The 22,690-nt window shown below is 44.0% G+C and overlaps 1 protein-coding gene across 2 annotated transcripts in view; it reads left to right on the forward strand.

The window, feature by feature from the left end:
• Positions 1–18,073: 18,073 nt before the first annotated feature.
• crppa (CDP-L-ribitol pyrophosphorylase A) overlaps positions 18,074–22,690 on the forward strand; it is a 268,851-nt gene continuing 264,234 nt past the window's right edge. Inside the window, exon 1 of one of the 2 annotated variants that reach the window (XM_033045548.1) lies at positions 18,074–18,635. In XM_033045548.1, the coding sequence (XP_032901439.1) occupies positions 18,424–18,635 (212 nt within the window). In that variant the 5' untranslated portion in view covers positions 18,074–18,423. The remainder of the gene's footprint in view (positions 18,636–22,690) is intronic. The other variant, XM_033045546.1, reaches the window with a different exon arrangement.

Raw genomic sequence — 22,690 nt, forward strand, 5'->3', positions numbered from 1 at the left:
CTTTTTATCCGTGAATTTATTTGTTTTTGTATTTGCCAGTGCTCATAGTATTCAGATATCTGAGAGGTGTGGAGCGAGGTTGAACTTTATATATCATCTTATCTAAAATATATTAAAGTCCAGAGGTTTAAGAGCAGGACAACAGTTCTGAATATCTTTTTTCTTTGCAAGCCAGCCACATTCCTGTTACCCAGGGTTAAACATGGGAAACCATTTTTCATTTTAAGTCTACGTGACATATATACTTTTATTCAAAAGCAGATAACAGAGTTCTCACAATTCCAATCACTGCCAATCATCATCTCCTTGCACATCCACTGACTACCTCCTTACTGCTGCCCTCACTATCCTCTCATTGCTCCACTGACTGCCTCCTTACTGCTGCCCTCACTATCCTCTCATTGCTCCACTGACTGCCTCCTTACTGCTGCCCTCACTATTCTCTCATTGCTCCACTGACTGCCTCATCGCAATTCTACTCCGTGCCCTTTTGCTGCTCACCTTGCTTGCCCTTCCATGCACCACTGCCTGCCTCCCAGCTGCCGTCTTACTGCTCACTGGCTACTTCACTCATTTTGTCCTCATTATTACATTCTCTCTACCTTCTCCACTCACTGACCAACTCACTGCACTAATTGCTGCCCATTCACTCTTGCACTTGCTATCTCAGCCATTGATCCTGTAAGGTTTTAATCATCATCTCCTTGCTGTTTTACTCACTCCCCCCTCATTGCTCCATTTGTTGCTCCATTCACTGCTTGCATACAGCTGCAAACACTCCCATCTTACCGTCCCATTGCATCTGCATGTACTGCCAGCTCCCTTTTCCCTTTCTGACAATTACTATTCCACTCTGTTGCTCTTCCACCATTTCTCCAATCACTGTCACTTTATTGATGCACACACTAGGCCCTCCACAGCTGCACTCAATGACTGTTCAATGGTTCACTTACCATCTTCTTCCTGCTACATTCACTGCCTCTTGCAAGTGCACTCACTATCACATAACTGATATACTCACTGCCTCCTCACTACAATCACTGCATACTCGCTGCTGCATTTACTGTCTGTTTGTCCCTGCTCTCATTGCCAGTTCACTCTTCACTTGCAGATCCTCCATTACTCTGTCTATTTCTCTGGCTGCTCATTGTTCCATTCATTATTCCATCGCTGCTCTACACTACCCAATTATTATATCATGTATTGCTTCACTGACCAGATATTATTTTACTCAATGCCATCTCGTTGCACAATTTTATGCCCTCTTGCTGCACCCCTCCTGTTCTCTTCACTGTCCCTTCGCTGATCCACTTACTATTGCCCCTTCATTGCAAACTCGGTGCTCCTCATTGCATCCCTCACTGCCCCACACACTGCCTCCCTGCTGCTCCACACACTGCTCTTTCTCCTCTGTTTGTTGTTTGCGTGTTGCTTCATCACCACCCTCCTGCTACTGCACTGCCTGTCCCCTTACAGTTCCACATGCCACCTTGAGATGCAGAAGGATCGGGGCCTTCTTAGGCTTGATTTGCACTTTTAGGTGTGAAATTGCCAAATTTGTATTGCCAAGCAAATGTTTTGCATGGAAGTTATATGCAGTGGGCCAACAATCAAGTCAGTCATTGGTGCTTATCTAGGTATTGTTATTGGCTCAGTTGTATTGAGATACAATGAACAATGCTTTGCGTGATATTCAGGCAAATCATACCACATACGAGTATATCAGGCAGTGCAAAAGAGAAAATAAACAGAGTGCAGAATATAGTGTTACAGCTACAGTTAAAATGCATTATTCTATTGCATTGGAATTTCAAGGAACACATTCCAACATCATATGGTTTGCTATAATTTATAATTTGAGATAATTGTACTGCGATTAAAATTTTTGCAAATTAAAAGTATTAAAGTTACATTCATTTGATCTTTGATCTCCCATATTGCTGTTTCAGCTATATTTAATCAACTTTACTGAAAAGTAATTGTTCTTTTTTTTTCCATGCCTAACTCTCATGAGTATTTAAGCAATAATGATGTCTGGCTCGATAATCCCATGAAATTATATCGTAACTGTACATTAATGCATCTTACACCCTAAAAGGAAAAGAAAGGTTGTTAATAATACATATTTAAACAACTGCATAACTACATCATTCATCAATCGGAGAAACCTTAGTCTCCATAAGCTTTTATCAGTCATCAGAAGCAATTCTGAGGGACAGGGTTCATGGAACGAAAAGGATAATTTAAAAAAATATATCAGCATAGCTCTGTTGGGAGGAAATTCTTGTCAGGCTAATTTTTCAAAGATGTAATAAAGTATATTGGTATTAATGTAATCAATGTAATCCACATAGACTCCAGTAAGGCCTTTGACAAGGTCCCAGATGGAAGACCAAAAGTTCCAGTGGAAGTTAGCAAAGTAAAACCTGTAGAATAATGAATTTTCCAACTTTAAGTTATTTATGTTTTTTAACTGGTATTTCTACCTGTCAATATTTGGGCTCAGTTTTTCTTTATTTAAAGGCCCACAGCTTACTACAAGCAACACATTATACATAAAGAAGCAATCATACATTAACTTCTACTTAGCCATCAACTTGGTCATCTGATTTCACTGACATTCACTTTGTCCTACACAACAACCTCCCCCAAGTTTATACGACTCAAAACTAACTTATTTTCTCTCTTTCCATGGTCTGATGGTGTTTTGAAGTTGAAACATGAACAGCTTCTCTTTCTACAGATACTGCCTGACCTGCCGGGCGTATAGAGCATTTTCCTATTTTAGTCTCTGGATAGAGGATTAAACAACACAGCCCATCTATATGAGTATACCACTGCCGCCACAGACTTCCTCAATAAGTGTGTAGAAGACTGCGCGCCACAGAAGTAAATCTGAATGTTCCTTAACTGAAAACCTCAGCTGAACTGAGAGGTCCATTCCCAAGTGAAGACCAGCTCTGACGTTTTGGAAGACCATCCAGAGATCCCCAGCAATCCTTCCAGGTGAAACAGAGGTTCACATGCATCTCCTCTAACCTCATATACGGCATCCGGTTTTCCCAATGTGGCATCCTTTACACTGGTGAGACCAAGTGTAGACTTGGCGACTGCTTCGCTAAACACTTGTGCTTGGTCCTCTAAGGCCTACTATATCTCCTGACTGCTAACTATTTTAACTCCGGTTCCAATTTCATACTGATCTTTTGTATTTTCATCTCTGCTCTATGTCCAACCATCTGCCTATCACAACCCCCCTCATCTGGATCTACACTTCATGCACCCTCCCTTATCCTGCGCTTCCCACTTCCAGCTTTTTCCCCACTCTTCGGAAGAAGGGTCTCAACCCAAAATGTCGCCTATCCATGTTTTCCAGAGATGCTGCTTGACCTGCTGAGTTACTCCAGCACTTTGTGTCTTTATCTGCACATATTAAATGTGTTTGAAAACTAGACAGAGGAGGCAACAATAAAAATATAACTGAAATGCAAACAACGCCAGAGGTTTGGTATGTAACTGATGTGATTTATTTATGTAAAGATCTCTTAGAATTCACAGAACTGTAGAATAAGTAGCTTAATGTCACTAGTAGAACAAATTATAAAATCCTTACCCAAAGATCGAATGGAAGAAAATGACTTGAATTTATAGTCCTATAATGACGTATAGGACTTTGGTTTGGCCACATTTTTTACTAGTGTGCAGATCCAGTTGCTGCATTGCAGGAACAATGTCGATGCTCTAGCAAGGATGCAGAGGAGGCTCACTAGAATGATGCCTGGTTAAGGGGTATTGACTGCAAGGAGAGGGGAGAAGTTGGACAGATTTTTGATTGCTTTCTCTGGAATACTGGAGGCATCGGGGTGATCTCAAGGTTTCAAGGTCAATATATTGTCACATGTACTAATTAAGGTACGGTGATATTTGAGTTACCATACAGCCATAATAAGTGAAAAGCAACAAGACACACAGCCACATAAAATAAAAGTTAACATAAACATCCACCACAATGGCTCCCCACATTCCTCACTGTGATGGAAGGTAATAAAGTCCAATCTTAACCCTCTTTATTCTCTCGCGGTCGGGGCCATCTGCAGTCAGGGCCATCAAAGCTCCCGCAGCCGGCGATCCAAAGACCTCACGTGGGGGTGATCGGAACTCTCTCTTCGGGACGGTTGAAACTCTCTGCGGCTTGGAGCTCCTGAATCGGTCTCTAACCAGGGACCGTGGGCTCCACGATGTTAAGGTCCACACAGTCGATCCCCGGCATCTGATAAAAGTATATAAAATTATGAGAGGCATGGATAGGGTAGAGAGTCAGAATCTTTTTTCCAGGATAGAAAAATCAAATACCAGATGGCATAGCTCTAAGGTGAGAATGGCAAAGTTTAATAGTAAGATTAAACGAGAACTTACCAGTTCGAGGTTTGATCGTTATTTTATGAGGAGTAACGTTGAGGGATTACGTGAAGAACCCGCCAGGACGCATGCGTGTCATTCTTCAAAACAGCGGTGTGAAATCACAGATAACAGTAATGACTGAACATAGTAAGATTAGAGAAGAGGATACCAGTTGAACTGTATGATCAAGGGTGGGAGCGGAGGGCACGTAATCCCTCAACATTACTCCTCATAAAATAACGATCAAACCTCGAACTGGTAAGTTCTCGTTTAATCTTACTATTTTACTTCGGAGTCACGCGAGTGACTACGTGAAGATTTCACAGATCTGTGATTTCATGCCGTGGAAACGAGTCCATGCATCACATCTGCCTTAATTGACTAAGGGAGGAATTGTGTTAACATGTTTAAACATGAATCCGACATTGAAATCCATGATAAAGTTATTAACAACAAATTATAGCCCCTATTTCATGGGGTGAAATCATATTACAGAACTTAAAATTGATTCTGCAAAAGTTCCAGGTTTAACCACTGGTTTATGGTAGAATTGTTGGAACGTTTTTTCCCTTGACCATCCTGCTGTCTCCAGGATTTGGTCCATCGGTACGTCCAACTCCATAGCTGCCGATGTAGCTGCAGCCCTGGTGGAATGAGATTTGAATATGTTAGTATCCACTCCAGCTGTTGTTAAAACCTGTTTCAGCCATCTGGAAATAGTTTGAACCGACACTTTTTTTGTGGGGTTGCTTGTGGCTGATTAGAAGTGCCATCTCATAGCCTCTGATGTTTTTGGTGTTCTCTATATATAACAATAAATGTCTTATTATACAGAGACGATCATCTATTGGGTAAGCCCTAAATTCTATTTTGAGACCTGATGGTCCCGGTCTGTTCTGTTTGACTAATTCATGAACATGAAAAGTTATATTTCTTGTTGAAGAAGTCATATTGTCCAGCCTTAACTTATGTAAAGACTGTACCCTTTGTGCTGTGACCAAAGCCATCAGCATGACTGTTTTATGTGTCAGTTTTTGCAGGGACAGAGCTGTTGCTGGAGACCAGTTCCTTACCAACGTTAGGACAATACTCACATCCCATATTTGAGAATACCTGGTTCTTGGGGGATTGATATTAAAAAATTCCCCTCATTAGTTTGGTTACCAGGGGGTGAGTCCCAACAGAATGACGCTCTGATCCTCGCCATAGATATGCTGAAAGGGCACTTCTGGCGCAGTTAATGGCACTGTAACTGAGCCCCTCATCATAATGGAGGCCTGCCAGGAATTCCAGAACAGACGTTATGTTCGTTGTACAGTAGTGATGTTGTTCCTAGAACAATATTTCCCACTTCTTGATGTGGACCCGATATAGTTTCTTCGTGGACTGCCTGTGAGCCGCTGTATATGTTCATTGTTCGGTTCGTTAGTCCCAGGTCCGGAAATGGTTACTTAAGATTCTGCTGACGAACACATTTGTCCTATTATGGTAGGGATGATTTTCCAGCCCGTTACGGGATGAACCAACAATCTGGTTATTTCGGAACGGAGAGCCATGTTTAGTTGTATTTTGCGTAATACCCGACTGATGAGGCAGAAAGGAGGGAATGCATAGAAAGAACAATTCCCCCCCCCCCCCAATGCAGCGAGAAGGCATCCATCGCTGATGCCCCAGTCTGATTCCCAAGAAACACAGATAGGCAACTGGTGATTAAGCCGAGATGCAATAGATCAATCTCTGGTGTTTCATATCATGCTACAATATCAGCAAACACTTTGCGGTCCAACATCCATTCGATGTTTGTCATGAATTTGCGTGACCTGGTGTCTGCCACTAAATTTGAGGCTACCTGGTAGGTAACTAGCTGATATTCAAATGTTTTTCTGAATACACCATTGCCAAATTGTGTTAGCCGGATTATCACATGATACCGATTTGATTCCACCCATGTAGTTAGTATATGTCACCATGGTGGTGTTATCAATCTGTAGTCTAACATGCAGGTGATGCATTTCTGAACAGTATGATTTTAGTCCATAGAACGCACCCAACATTTCCAAGTAGTTTATGACATGTATCTGAAGCAATGATGCTTCTTGTGCATCCCATCTATATCCACAACTAGAGATGGGGTTAGTAACACGCCAACCATGAACACTGGCATCAGTTTGTAGCACCACTGAATGGTTGCTGACAATGATAGGGTTTGAACAATGCCCAATATTTCCCCTATCATTGTAATTCCGTGATCGCCAATTACCCTTGCTACCCGTCGAATAGGTGGTTTACTGATGTCAATGGGGTTGTTGGCCTCAGTTAAGTCTGTACCTTCCTTTGATAAGTCACCCACATGTAGACTAAGTCAAAGGTGAACCCCAAGTAGTCCTTAGTGGTGGAAGGTGTTTAGCTTAGAATTAATAACGTCTATAATCCTTCCGCATAGGCACCGTATAGTAAGCATCTTTTAATGGATGCAATCCATAAAGTAGCCTATGGAATCAATTGTTGGGCAGTAACAAAGGTTTCCAATTTCGAATGAATTTACTGCACAATGTATTCAGGTTTGTCAGACCTGAATGATTGGTAACCACATCTTTTTGTTTTTCGTAAAGATATTGACACGAATTCCAAAGAGTCGTGTTGGGATTTCCCCATGATTCCCTAGCATCTAGCCTCTCCAGTTCAGCATGCGCTTCCAGTTTTTCTTATCGTGAAGGCATGAACGTTCAGTTCGGTACATGCTGAACCGGGAAATTTTGTGCACAAATTCAATTGTATATCCCTGAACACTAGGTAGAAAATAAGTGTTAGTAGTTATTGCACTCCATGCCTCCCAAGAAAATGTAATCTACACACCAATTTGTGTTATTTACACCTCCTGTTTTTTGGAAGAGACCAGACCCCCCTACCTCCATGGTGACCAGTGGAAAGTTTGTTTTCTTCCTTGCAGTCGCCGTAGAGGTTGTGGCGTCGGATTTGGGGTAGCACGTCTTCCACGAAGGCCGGTCTGGGCCAGGCCTAAAAGACCTCTGTCCTGTAGCCCGGCCTTTGAGCTTTCACCAGCTTCTGTGTGTCTTCCTGCTGGTGGGTGCGTGGAGGTGCTGTTGTCGTGTGCAGGAGATCCTGCCTGTTGCCGCCTTTATGACCCCCAGGGTATTGGCCTCCTTATTGAGCTCTTTTACCTGTTTTGACAGGTTGCCCCCAAGTAGTAATATTGGTGGTTTAATCCCTCCAGGTCTGCACAGCTCTGCAAACTTAGGGTTTAAAACTGGGCGGATGGCGTTCTCCTGAGACTATTAATCTCATACTCCCGTTCCAATGTGTTTTCAGATGTAACTGTTCACCGTGGGAAATTTTTGAGGGATACCCATTTTCCGGTGCCAAATATTTGGCCGTAGTGTCTATTACAGCCATGTTCCTGTAGTTGTTTTTAGATGTACAAACTTGGACTCCTTTTCCAGGAGGTTTCCTTGTTCTTGCACCCCCTGCACACTGATTTCTTCCTTCAGCAAAACCCCTCTTCAGAGCCAGCCCAGAATTGGCTCCCAGTACTCCCCTCTGTCGATGGAGATGCACTGTGCAGCCCTGATAAGGTGCTGCCATGGGTGTATTATATACCCATTGTGACTAGACTCCATCTCCCAGAGTCTGTCACAGTGGAGCATGTGCTCCATAAGCCGCTCCATTTGGCCCCAGTAACGCTGGTCCCCGCGGCATTTTTTTGCAGTTCGACTTGTCAGCCAAGTCGGGCACAGCTGATCCCACTAACGGTGATCTGGTGCCGTCAGCCGCTGCTGGATGTCCACAACTCTGTAGTTCTTCCCAGCCATTGCAGCCCTTGTGGACTCCTGTCCATAGTTTCCCCCTGTGAAAGCCAGCACGGGAAACAAAGCATGACCGCAGTAATTCCCTTACCTGTCGGTCTTGGTTTTAAAAAACTTGGCACTGCAGGGGAATACTCCCCCCTGCCTGCCATTTTGACTTGTCAGAGTCAACGGCTCTGTCTGTGGTGTCTTCCCGCCCGGCCATGGTGTTGATCTAGCCGGTGCGGGTGCCAAGTCGGGCACAGCTGATTCCACTCACGGTGATGCTGGTGCCTTTAACTGCTGCTGGCTGCCCGCAACTCCGCGGTTTCCCCAGCCAGTGCAGCCCTTGTGGACTCTTGTCCATATTTTCCCCCTGTAAGAAACAGACACGGGAAACAAACACGACCGCAGTAATTCCGTAGTAATTAAACAGGTTTTAAATACTTGCCGCTGCAGGGGAATTTTTCCCCCCGCTGGTCGTTTCAACTTGTCAGAGTCAATGGCTCTGATCTGTGTAGCCTTCCCGCTCGGCCGTGGTGTTGATCTGGCCGGCGCGGGTGCTAAGTCGGGCACAGCTGATCCCATTCATGGTGATGCTGGTGCCTTCAGCTGCTGCTGGCTGCCCGCAACTCCGCGGTCCTCCCCAGCCAGCTTTAGACGCAGCCCTTGTGGACTCTATTTTTGTCCAGTTTCCCCCTGTAAAAAACAGCGCGGGAAACAAAAAATGACCGCAGAGTAATTCACTTACCTGTCGGTCGCGGTTTCAAAATTACCGCTGCGGGGGAACGTCGTTCCACCCCGTCTGTCGTTTCGCAATGCGTGAAGCGATATGACACGCATGCGTCCTGGCGGGTTCTTCACGTAGTCACTCACGTGACTCCGAAGTAAAATGGAGATGTTTGGGGCATGTTTTTGCACAGAGGGTGCTGAGAGTCTGGAACGTGCTCCGCGGCTGGTGGTTGAAGCGGATCCAATAGTGGCATTTAAAATACATTTGGATAAACAAATGCACATTTAAGGAATGGAGGGATATACTGTAGGTTAAGGTCAGGTAGATAAGTGATTGCTTGGAACCATGTTCGGAACAGACATTGTAGGCCGAAGGGCCTGTTCTTGTGCTAAAAACAAATAGAAATAGAGATTTAATCAAAAAAAATGTTGGTAGAATTCTAAGGAGAATATCATAGTTAAGCAACCTTGTTGAAATCTTTGAAATAATGAACAAACATTATATTGGGTGGTGATATATTTGGACCTTCAAGTGGATTTCTGTAATGTTGTTCGCACTTGAGCCAGTAGCAATTACAAAACAGGAAAGATGGGAACAAATAGCTCAGGGCAAAGATATCTGCCCATAAAACATGAAGTGGGTGTTGAAGGCAGATAGTTAGATTGACAAAAGGTGTCAAGTGGTTTACCACAGGCATTGGTGGTTGGATATCTGACATTCACCTTTCACTGATGCAATTTGAACCAAAGAATCAGGAAGGCAATTTCAAACTTGCAGATATAGGTCGGAAGAGTCAAGTCAAGTCAAGTTTATTCGTCACATACACATACGAGATGTGCAGTGAAATGAAAAGTGGCAATGCTCGCGGACTTAGTGCAAAAAGACAAACAAACAAACAACCAAACAAACTACAAACAGAATCACATATTCTTTTACATATTAAATATTGTAGGCGGAAGGAAAAGGGTTCAGTAAAGTTAGTCCCTGGTGAGATAGGAGTTTACAGTCCGAATGGCCTCTGGGAAGAAACTCCTTCTCAACCTCTCCGTTCTCACAGCATGGCAACGGAGGCGTTTGCCTGACCGTAGCAGCTGGAACAGTCTGTTGCAGGGGTGGAAGGGGTCTCCCATGATTTTATTGGCTCTGGAGTTGCACCTCCTGAGGTATAGTTCCTGCAGGGGGGCGAGTGTAGTTCCCATAGTGCGTTCGGCCGAACGCACTACTCTCTGAAGAGCCTTCTTGTCCTGGGCAGAGCAGTTCCCAAACTAGATGGTAATATTTCCGGACAAGATGCTTTCCACCGCCGCTGCGTAGAAGCACTGGTTAATGGAGAAAGCCAGAGTGCAAGGAAGGAATCAAGTGTTCAAGAAGGAACTGCAGATGCTGGAAAATCAAAGGTACACAAAAATGCTGGAGGATCCTAGGAGACACTCTGAATTTCCTCAATTGCCTGAGGTGGTAAAGGCGCTGCCTTGCCTTACTCACGAGTGCTGCAGCGTGTGATGTCTATGTCATATCCTCAGAGATGTGGACTCCCAGATATTTAAAACAGCTCACCCTATCCACAGTATCCCCATTTATCCTCAATGAAGGAAGTTTTGAAACAAGATTTTATGGAATTGGGCAGAAGACTGAAAAGCAGGACCTGCTGGGTAGTGATCTCAGGATTGCTTCCAGTACCTCGTGCTAGTGAAGGTGAGAATACGAAGATAGAGGATATTAATGTATGGCTGAGGAGTTGGTGCATGGGGCAGGGATTCGGATTTCTGGATCATTGGGATCTCTTCTGGGGCAGGGCTGACCTGTACAAAAGGGACGGGTTGCACCTAAACTGGAGTGGGACCAATATCCTAGCGGGAAGGTTTGCTAATGCTACACAGGAGGGTTTAAACTAAATTGGCATGGGGGGGGGGGGGGGGGGATATCGTGCAGGACAGAGGCACAGGAGAGGTTAGAAGTTGGTATGGAGGGTGGTGTGGGAAAGGTTAATGGAGAAAGCCAGAGTGCAAGGAAGGAATCAAGTGTTCAAGAAGGAACTGCAGATGCTGGAAAATCAAAGGTACACAAAAATGCTGGAGAAACTCAGCGGGTGCAGCAGCATCTATGGAGCGAAGGAAATAGGCAACGTTTCGGGCCGAAACCCATCAGTCTGAAGAAAGGGTTCGGCCCGAAACGTTGCCTATTTCCTTCGCTCCATAGATGCTGCTGCACCCGCTGAGTTTCTCCAGCATTTTTGTGTACCGTGCAAGGAAGGAAGGTTGGTTTAAACTGCACGTATTTTAATACAAGGGGCTTGACGGCTAAGGCAGATGAGCTTAGGGTGTGGATAGGTACAAGCGACTGGGACGTTGCAGCCATGACTGAAACCTGGTCAAAGGAGGGACAGGGCAGCTCATTGTTGCGGGGTACAGGAGCGACATGGGTAGGAAAGAAGGAGAGGGAGTTGGTTAAAGAGGATATCACGGCTGTGTTCAGAGGTGACATTACGGACGGTTCGTCTAGTGAGGCTGTATGGGTGGAGCTGAGGAACAAGAAAGGGATGATCACCTTGTTGGGGGTGTACTACAGACCCCCAAATAGTCAACGAGAGTTAGAAGAGCAAATGTGCCGGGAGATTGCAGACAGCTGCAGGTCAAATAACGTTGTTGTGGTAGGGGATTACAACATTCCCAATATTGACTGGGAAAATCATAGCATGTGGGATTTAGATAGGGTGCAATTCCTCAAAAGTGTTTTGGAGAATTTTCTTAAACAGTATGTGGAGGCCCCCACATGTGAGAGGGCAACGCTGGATCTAATATTGGGAAATTGGGAAAGGGCAAGTTAATGAAGTGTGTGTGGAGGAGCCTTTTGGGACAAGCGATCACAGTTTGATTAGGTTTTAGATAGTTATGGATCGGGACGGAGAGGGTCCACCTGTTAAAATGCTCAACTGGGGCAAGGCCAACTTTGAGGGTATGAGAGAAGGTCTCGCTGAAGTTAATTGGAGCAGGTTATTTGAGGGGAAAGGAACATCGGCCAAGTGGGATGTTTTTAAAAGTGTACTGAAGAGAGCTCAGGAGGTGTACGTCCCCGTTAGAGTGAAAGGCAAAGCAGGCAAATGTAGGGAGGCTTGACTAACGAGGGAAATTGAGACGTAGTCAAAAACAAGAAGGATGCATGGGACAGGTATAAGTAGCTGGGATCAAGTGTATCCCTGGAGGAGTTTCTGGAACTAAGGAGCAGAAGGGCAAAAGGAGCCAGGAGATAGCTCTAGAGGGTAGCATAAAAGATAATTCCAAAAGATTTTATAAATACATAACGGGGAAAAGGGCAACTAGAGAGAGTGGGACCTCTCGGGAATAAAAGTGTCACATCTGTCGAGCCACAAGAGATGAACAAGGTCCTCAATGAGTATTTCTCCTCTGTATTTACCGAGGAGAAAGACAGTAGGACGGACGATACTGGAACAGTCACCGGAAGTGTTATGAGAGCAGTCAGGGTTACCGCCGAGGAAGTACTGAAGGTACCGTCGTGTTTGAAGGTAGAAAAATCTCCAGAGCTTGATCAGATATATCCGAGGACATTGCGGAAAACTAGAGAATAAATTGCGGGAGTCCTAGTTGAAATGTATGAGTCGTACAGGAGTGGTGCCAGAGGATTGGAGGATGGCAAATGTTGTGCCTCTTTTCAAGAAGGGCTGTAGGGAAAATGCTGGGTCCGCAGGCTGCTCTGGAAGGTTAGATTTCATGGGATCCAAGGAGAGATAGCTGAATGGATAGAAAATTGGCTCCATGGAAGGAAGCAGAGGGTGATGGTGGAAGGTTGCTTCTCAAAATGGAGGCTGCCGCCTGTGACTAGTGGTGTGGCACATGGTTCGGTGCTGGGCCCATTACTGTTTGTCATCCACATCAATGATTTGGATGAAAACATACAGGGCAAGGTTAGCAAGTTTGCTGATGATACAAAAGTTAGTGGTTTTACAGATAGTGAAGATGGTTGTGAAAGATTGCACCAGGATCTGAATCGATTGACCAGGTGGGCGGAGGAATGGATGGAATTTAATACAGAGAAGTGTGAGGTGTTGCATTTTGGGACATCGAACGAGGGCAGGACCTATACAGTAAATGGTTTGCCTCTGGGTAGTGTTGTAGAGTATAGGGATCTAGGAATACATGTGTATGGTTCCTTTAAAGTCGAATCGCAGGTAGATAAAGTGGTCAAAAAGGCTTTTGGCACTTTGGCCTTCATCAGTCAGAGTATTGAATTTAGAAGTTGAGAGGTCATGTTGCAGTTGTATAAGACGTTGGTGAGACCTCATTTAGAATATTGTGTTCAGTTCTGGGCACCATGTTATAAGAAAGATATTGTCAAGCTTGAAAGGGTTCTGAAATTTTTTACGAGGATGTTAATAGGACCAGAGGGTGTGAGCTATATGGAGAGGTTGAGTAGGCTGGGTCTCTATTCCATGGAGCTTAGGAGGATGAGGGGAGAGCTTATAGAGATATACAAAATCATGAGAGGAATAGATTGGGTAGATGCACAGAGTCTTTTACCCAGAGTAGGGGAATCGAGGACCAGAGAACATAGGTTCAAGGTGAAGGGGAAAAGATTGAATAGGAATCCAACCTTTTCACACAGGGTCAGTGTTGGAACAAGCTGCCAGAGTTGGTAGTTAAGGCTGGGACAATCACATCGTTTGCTGGTCGAATTTTATTGAAGATGGAGGAAATTATGATGAATAACTTATAGAGTTATATAGCACAGAAACGTGCCCTGCAGCCCAACTCATCTATGCGGATCAAGTTTAGTTATTCCATTGTCGTGCATTTGGCCCATATCCCTTGAAAGCTTTCCTATCCATGAAGCTGTCAAAATCTTTTTTAATTGTATGTGCCTCCACATGCCCTTTCTTTGGTAATTCATTCCATATACCCACCACCTTCTGAGCAAAAACTTGCCCCTCAGGTCCCCTTTAAGTTTTTCTCCTCATTAAACCGATGTGATTGGGATTAGGTTCCAAGAGTGAAGGGATTGGAAGGGTGGAACAAAGATGGGAATTAAACTGTTGGGGAAAAATAGAATGTTACTGTATCCATTCAGTTCGTCACATCTATATATATATTACTAAAACTCTGTTCTTGACCGGTTTTGGCGATCTGTGCTGCGATTTCTGAGAGAACGCCGCCACCTACGGCCGTTATTTTTGGCCACCTTGCTCAGAGCCCCCCTCCGCCGCATGTGTGACGAGGATTTTTCCCGTCGATGAAAAATGACAGAGATATTAATGTTTTTACAAAATTCCCCATTCTCTCTGCTGCCCCCGCTGGCGGCAGGGGGGAGGGACTATAAAACCAGGAAGTGGTGTGCCTCAATCAGTGTCTGCAAGCTGGAGGAAGGCAGAGGGTCACGTTTCTCTGAGCTGTGAATAACACTGAACACATGTCTACTCAAATGTAAGTGCCCTTAGTGGTTCTAAAATGCTTACAGAATGTGTCTATTGGTTCTAAAGCTTGCAAAAAAAATGTCTATTGGTTCTAAAGCTTGCAAAAAATGTCCATTGGTTCTAAAGCTTGCAAAATGTGTCTATTGGTTCTAAAGCTTGCAAAATGTGTCTCTATTGGTTCTAAAGCTTGCAAAAAAATGTCTATTGGTTCTAAAGCTTGCAAAAAAATGTCTATTGGTTCTAAAGCTTGCAAAAAAAATGTCTATTGATTCTAAAGCTTCTAAAAAAATGTCTATTGGTTCTAAAGCTTGTAAAAAAATGTCTATTGGTTCTAAAGCTTGTAAAAAAATGTCTATTGGTTCTAAAGCTTGCAAAAAAATGTCTATTGGTTCTAAAGCTTGCAAAAAATGTCTATTGGTTCTAAAGCTTGCAAAAAAAATGTCTATTGGTTCTAAAGCTTGCAAAAAATGTCCATTGGTTCTAAAGCTTGCAAAATGTCTCTATTGGTTCTAAAGCTTGCAACATGTGTCTCTATTGGTTCTAAAGCTTGTAAAAAAATGTCAATTGGTTCTAAAGCTTGCAAAAAGTGTCTATTGGTTCTAAAGCTTGCAAAAAATGTCTATTGGTTCTAAAGCTAGCAAAAAGTGTCTCTATTGGTTCTAAAGCTAGCAAAAAGTGTCTCTATTGGTTCTAAAGCTAGCAAAAAGCGTCTCTATTGGTTCTAAAGCTTGCAAAAAGTGTCTCTATTGGTTCTAAAGCTTGCAAAAAAATGTCTATTGGTTCTAAAGCTAGCAAAAAGTGTCCCTATGGTTCTAAAGCTTGCAAAAAGTGTCTCTATTGGTTCTAAAGCTTGCAAAAATATGTCTATTGGTTCTAAAGCTTGCAAAAAACTACTTACTGCAAATTGTGGCTTGAAGTTGAAAGGCACTACTTACTGCAAATGGTGGCATGAAGTTGAAAGACACTACTTACTGCAAATGGTGGCTTGGGTGCTTTGGCTTGCAGTTGAAAGGCAGTACTTACTGCAAATGGTGGCTTGGGTGCAATGGCTTGAAGTTGAAAGGCATTACTTACTGCAAATGGTGGCATGACATTGAAAGGCACTACTTACTGCAAATGGTGGCATGTAGTTGAAAGGCACTACTTACTGCAAATGGTGGCTTGAAGTTGAAAGGCACTACTTCCTGCAAATGATGGCTTGGGTGTGGCTTGAAGTTGAAAGACACCACTTACTGCAAATGGTGGCATGAAGTTGAAATGCACTACTTACTGCAAATGGTGGATTGGTTGCTTTGGCTTGAAGTTGAAAGGCACTACTTCCTGCAAATGGGGGGCGTGGGTGTGGCTTGAAGTTGAAAGGCACTATTACTGCAAATGGTGGCTTGGTTGCTTTGGCTTGAAGTTGAAAGGCACTATTACAGCAAATGGTGGCTTGGTTGCTTTGGCTTGAAGTTGAAAGGCACTACTTACTGCAAATGGTGGCTTGGGTGTGGCTTGAAGTTGAAAGACACCACTTACTGCAAATGGTGGCATGAGTTGAAAGGCACTACTTACTGCAAATGGTGGCTTGGGAGCTTTGACGAAGTTGAAAGGCATCTCTTACTGCTAATGGTGGCTTTGGTGTGGCTTGAAGTTGAAAGACACCACTTACTACAAATGGTGGCTTGAAGTTGAAAGACACCACTTACTACAAATGGTGGCTTGGGAGCTTTGAAGTTGAAAGGCACTACTTACTGCAAATGATGGCTTTGGTGTGGCTTGAAGTTGAAAGGCACTACTTACTGCAAATGGTAGCTTGGGTGTGGCTTGAAGTTGAAAGACAACACTTACTGCAAATAGTGGCATGAAGTTGAAAGGCACTACTTACTGCAGATGGTGGCTTGGGTTCATTGGCTTGAAGTTAAAATGCATTACTTACTGCAAATGGGGGCGTGGGTGCATTGGCTTGAAGTTGAAAGGCACCACTTACTGCAAATGGTGGCATGAAGTTGAAATGCACTACTTACTGCAAATGGTGGCTTGGGTGCTTTGGCTTGAAGTTAAAAGGCACTACTGTAAATGCACTTACTTCCTGTTTGCACTGTATATTGATTTTAGATAAAACGCTACCACTTACGGCTGTGATTTTTGGCCATCTTACTCAGTCCCCCTCCGCTGAGCAGATGCAGAGACTTCTTCCCATCAATGAAAAATAAAAGTGTTATTAGTTTAAAAAAAAATGTTGAGAATCTCTCTCCTGTCAATCACTCCATGAAAGCCACACCTTTTCTGGTGGGGGGGGGGAGGGGTTATAAAACCCGGAAATGTGGGGGTGGCTCAGTCTCTGCAAGATGGAGGGAGAGGTCACGATTCGCTGTCTTTAGTGGCTTTGCACCCTACTTCAAATGGTATGAAACTGCACTTGAATTTGGTGGCCTTGCACCCTGCTAGAAATGGTAAGAAACTGCACTTGAATTTGGTGGCCTTATACCCTGCTTGAAATAGAATTTCAAGGATTAGCCGTGAGTCAACTACCAGCCCAACAGCCGTGAGTGAGTTGCCAGCACAACAGGCTTGATTGACTGAGACGCCAGCCCAAGAATCCATTTGGCGCACAATTTGCATACTAGCCCTCTGGCCCACAACACCCATACTAGCGCTCCAGAAAGCCCCCCCCCCCCCCCCCCAACTGGCCACCAATATTAGAATTGGTGGAGAGGTGGAATATTGCGTTGGATGACCAGCCCTCCTGTGTGATGCTGGGACCCAACGGGTCCCACTTAGTCTAGTAATCTTATGTTTCAATAAGATGCCCTCTCATCCTTCTAAATTCCAGAGTGTCCAAACCCAGCCGCTCCATTCTCTCAGCATATGACAGTCCCACCATCCCGAGAATTAACCTTGTGAACCTATGCTGCACTCCCTCAATAACAAGAATGTCCTTCCTCAAATTTGGAGACCAAAACTGCACACAATACTCCAGGTGTGGTCTCACTCGTACCTGTACAACTGCAGAAGGACCTCGTTGTTCCTACACTCAACTCCTCTCGTTATGGCCAACATACCATTAGATTTCTTCACTGCCTGTTGCACCTGCCTGCTTACTTTCATGACTGTACTCTTCCTCTTTAACTTCGTCCTTAAGCCCCTGTCCCACGATGCGATTTTAACCAAGACCTCTCCCGAGTTAAAAAAAAAATCAAACTCGTGGTATTCTACGAACTCCTACGACCTTCCACGAGTATGTTCACTAGCTCCTACGAGTAAAAAGTAACAATTTTTTTCATCACGAGTATGTTTTTACTCGTGGACATTTTTCAGTGTTGAAAAAACTTCACGAGTAAAAAAATACTTGTGATGAAAAAGATTGTTACTTTTTACTCGTAGGAGCTCGTGAACATAATCGTGGAAGGTCGTAGGAGTTCGTAGAATACCACTAGTCTGATTTTTTTTTAAACTCGGGAGAGCTCTTGGCTAAACTCGCATCATGGGACAGGGGCTTCATACTCCCAATTTGTCAACACCCCCCCCCCCCCCCGCTATTTAGTTTAAACCCACCCGTCCAATTTTGAGCCCCCCTAAAAAAAAATCATATAAAACAGGCAATAGGATTATTACCAGAGTGTTACTTGTTGGAATCCTGCATATGTATTTACACCATGGCCACAATTTATGAAAAAGGGGCTGGCAGAGCAGTACCAACAGGTGCTGGATTTTCTTTTGCGCAGCGCCAGTATATCACAGCCATTTAAGAGCAGAATATTTTCCAGCCCAGTTTATTTCCAGTATCACCACTTGCTTATTTGCAAGAACTGTTTGTTTAAGCACGTGATTCAGGAACAACTGGATGGGTCTTCTTGTATTGCAACGTTTGCCATCAAATTGCACGATACCTCACCCATCACCTGCGCCCGGCGGCTGTCAATCACTCACTCCCAACAGCTGAGCCCATCTGCGAGACAGCGAGGCATTTTTCTTGTATGTGGGGATTCGCAATGTGGCCGTTAAGATTTTAAAATCAGTTTCTGATATCCTAACCAGTGCATAGTTTTGTGCAACGGTTTCCCCTATTCCCAATACTGATGGCGGGGGCAGGAAGAGATTCGCAACGGCACCGGCCTCTGGTTGGCGATCGGAACGAGCAGGCCGGCCAACGCCGGGAGGTCGATTTCTCCGTGGCCGCCGTGCTGCCTGCAAGCGGTTGCGGGGAGAGAATGGGATCGACAACCCCAAAGCAATTCTGCCCGCTCTTGCAGAGGCCGCTCATCAGCCTCACACTGGAAGCCTTTGAGAGGTAAGTGGAAGTGCCCGGGGATCACATAACGTTCCATCCCACCGAGCACGGCTGACGTCACCGGGAGGGCAATACCTTTGTAAATAAAGGTACCGCACTTGCATTAAACACAAAACATTCACTGTCTGCGCATCCCAATAATTTGGTCGCTGTTTATCCTGTAACAAATACTTTGGTTGCTGTTTATCCTGTTTAAAATAAAAAATACTGTGGTTGCTGAAGTGGAACTAGAGTTATTGTAGATGGGGTTCCCAAGTCTGGTAGGAGGGATTTTGAAAGTTTGTTCAAATCCCCTGGATACTTTTCTTTCTCTCTACCTTTTGCATCCTAAACAGCTCTCTATTTTTCCAATTTATTTCAATGTTACTCTAATTTTGAACTCTTCCTTATGCCTAAATTATTAATTGCTCCACTTGCTGTAGTTGTCAAAGGACCAATCCCTGGAGCGCCTGCCTAACCCAGGCCTGAGGGTACTGACTGTATGTTTCTGGGTCTGTGAATTTGGGTCCACATTTTGCCAAAGTGGTTGGGTTAAGCTATTTGATGTCCACCCATCTCAGGATTTTATTTAGGTCTGTTTGACTTGGTAGCAGCTGTGTTGAATTGGCTTGAAGCCAGTAAGTGAATGAGGACTTGACCTTGAGTGGGCAAGTGTCAATTTACAGGTGTCAATTTCAAGTTTGACTCGACATCTATGCTAGGATGTGATTCTTGGCTTCAGCTTGAAGATTTTTCCATCCACAGTATGGGCTGGACGGTGACGTCAGAAAAAGGAGGTGCTGGCAGTGCCTGCTTTGTGGTCAACTAGCAAAAACACAGACCGGGCCATCTTATCCCATTACTAGTCCCCAGACCTGGTACGTCTGGTGGTTAAGTGCCGACCTTTCTACCTACTGAATGAGTTGTCTGTCTCGGAGGCCAAATTCAGAGCATCCTTAAAGACAGCGAATCCATGCAATGCGTCTGGCTCCAGACAGAACAGCTTGATCCGGAAACTTTACAAGATGTTCCCTGTTTGAAATTTGCCCATTTAAATTGGTCTCTATTGTCTAACATTAATAAGATGTGGTATTGTCGAAAAGATAAAGATTCTACTGTTTGGACACGGGTCACAGGACACCTAATTCTAATCACACCACAGCAGCAACATTGCTAAATCATTTTTGGACTTGGTGTCAATAAATTATGGAATGGAAAGCATTGGAGGAGACAATTGGGACACATGTGTTGATGCTTCCTTTTGTAACCTAATTTATTTCTGAACCTTTAATAATCTTCTGCTGGAGGAATCGTCTGAGGAAGGAAATGGACAGTTTGGCCTTTGGGTTAACACCATCATTTGGATTGAAAGAATAAAGGGGAGATGAGATGAATGATGTGTAAGGCTTGTTGTATACATGTGTAGGGTTCTTTATTTGTTGGACATTTGCGAATGGAATTGAACAATGTCCATTCACAGCAAATGTTCCCATTTCTGACTTTATGACAGAAGGAAGATCGTTGATTAAGTAGCTGAAGACAGAAAAAGGCACAAAGTGCTGGAGTAACTCAGCGGGTTAGGCAGCATCTCTGGAGAACATGGATTAGTGATATTTCGGGTTGAGACTTTTCTTTGGTCTCTGGCTCCTAAGAATTGAAGATGGTTGCTTAGCACACTGTCATGAGCAACGTTTACCATGATGTTCTGGAGTATGAAGAGTTGACCATCTTTCTTCGGAGATGACCATCTTTCCTCCACTGCCAGAATATTTCCTCTTTGCCAATTGACTTCAGTTTGACGAGTGCTTCATGATGTCATATCTGCTGTGACTCCAAGGACAGTCATTCCTTTCACCCCTGGAATTCAGCTGTGACAAAACATGGATCTTAGTGGTCCTGGTGATTCTGGAGAAACACAATAGGCATCGGTAGGCAGATTATTGGTGAGTGAGTGCCACTTGATAGCATTATTTTTCATCACTTATTACATGGTAACTAGTTCCATTGGTTTTGTCCTGTTGTTTGTAAATAGAAAATCTTTTCATATTGTAAGGAGGATGCCAATGTTGTAATTGCTTTTGGACAACTTGGCTAAAGGTACAACTAGTTTTGGAGTATAGGCCTTCGTGTTGCTGGGATGTTGTCTGGTCCTAAAATCTTTGCTGCACACAAAGTTGTGATCTGATTCTGAACTAGGATGTTACCTAGGATGTTACCTGAAGTATAAGGAGAGGTTCGATAGGCTAGGACTTTTCTCTTTGGAATGCAGGAGGCTGAGGCGTGACGTTATTGAGATGGCCAAGATCATGAAGGGTATGGATAAAATGAAAGCACAGTCTTTTTCCAGGGTAGAGGATTCTAAAACTATAGAGCATGGGCTTAAGGTGAGAGGGAAAAGATTTGAGAGTGACCTAAGGAGCAACCTTTTACTTCATGTAGTCTGTATCTGGAATACACTGTCAGAGAAAGCTATAAAACAGCTGGAATTATGATTTTCAAAATATATTTGGACAGATATAGGGTTTAGAGGGTTGTGGGCTACTGGACTAGGTCGGCATATTCAAGGTGTGCCGAAGGGCTGTTTCCTTGCTGTGTAGCTCCATAACTCTCCGTCACCTTGTGATGTGCTCCTATTTATCAGCACATTCCAAACACTTCTGACTTCTGTATTGCCAGCAGTGGAAAGACTTTGGCCAATTTGGATGTGGGTTACTCCCTCTGACCTTCTCTTGGAGACATGGTATTTATGTGGCTGGATCTGTGAAGGAAGTGCTGCAAGCAGTCGATTTATACTGCTTCATCTGCTGATGAATTGCAAATAGGATTGGGCATCTCCTCACTTCTAACTTAAAGGTGGAAATACATTAATGAAGGAAGAGAAGCTAGGTGGCCTCATTCTGTAGCACACGACTGCCCTCCACACTGTTCATAACTCCACCAAATTTCATGTTATTTCTACAGACATCCACAGTTGTTTTGGAAGGATTACTTTGTACTATGGATTTAAAAAATATATGTTTACAGATTCTGGATATTTTTGGCAAGGTCAATGTCCATTGGCCATTCTAATAGACCTTGAGAAAGTAGTCAACTGCCTTTCTCAACTGTTAGAGTTCTTTTGGGTCTACGTGTAAAATGTTCTCTGGGCATAATGTTTTTTGGGCAGGATTTAGACACAGTGACAATAATAGAAGAGAGATCTATATCAAAATCAAGATGGTGCATGATTTGAAAGGGTTTCTGCAGTCATGGTATTCCCATGGAATGAATGAATCCGAATAGCTGACGGTTCATCAAACAGTAGGTTGCTACATGCTGGATATGTCAAGCGTCTGATGGAGTGAGAGCTGCACTAATCTGGTCTATGGAAAATATTCTACCACTCTTCTCACGGTGTATTGTTAAACGTAGAATGCTTTTGGGCAGTCAGGATGCGAGTTACTCTCTGTGGAATATGCAGTCTCCAGGGCTCTCGCTTAACGTTTTTTCCCTGTTGCCAGCCGGACAACCTTGACAGCTTTTTAGGTTGCCAAATGACAGTTTAGGTGGTCATTTAAGACGGTTTGCATGACGCGTTCGATAATGTGCTCGGACGAAGTGCATAGTTACAAGTTACAATACCATTTATTGTCATATGAGCCTCAGTGAAGCTCAAACGAGATTCCGTTTCCACAGCCATACAAACAAAGACAATTTCCTACAGACATACACACAATTTAATTCACACAAACATCCATCACAGTGAACCCACTGAGATGGAAGGCAAAGGTACACAAAATTGCTGGGGAAACTCAGCGGGTGCAGCAGCATCTATGGAGCGAAGGAAATAGGCGACGTTTCGGGCCGAAACCCTTCTTCAGACGTCTTTGCCTTCAGATGGAAGGCAAAGTCTTTTCTCTCCCCTGTTCTCCATTTCTCTCCCGATGTCCAAGCCCCAGGAGGGCGATGATAAGTCCCACGGCCATTTTAGGCCGTGCCGGGCGATTTCCGGCCCCGCTCCCGGTCTAAAAGTCACAGTGTTGGAGCCCCCGGCGGGAGCTGGAATGTCCCACGGCCATGAAGTCGTGCCGGGCGAT

This window comes from Amblyraja radiata, chromosome 2 (assembly GCF_010909765.2).
Source record: "Amblyraja radiata isolate CabotCenter1 chromosome 2, sAmbRad1.1.pri, whole genome shotgun sequence".
Taxonomy (NCBI): domain Eukaryota; kingdom Metazoa; phylum Chordata; class Chondrichthyes; order Rajiformes; family Rajidae; genus Amblyraja; species Amblyraja radiata.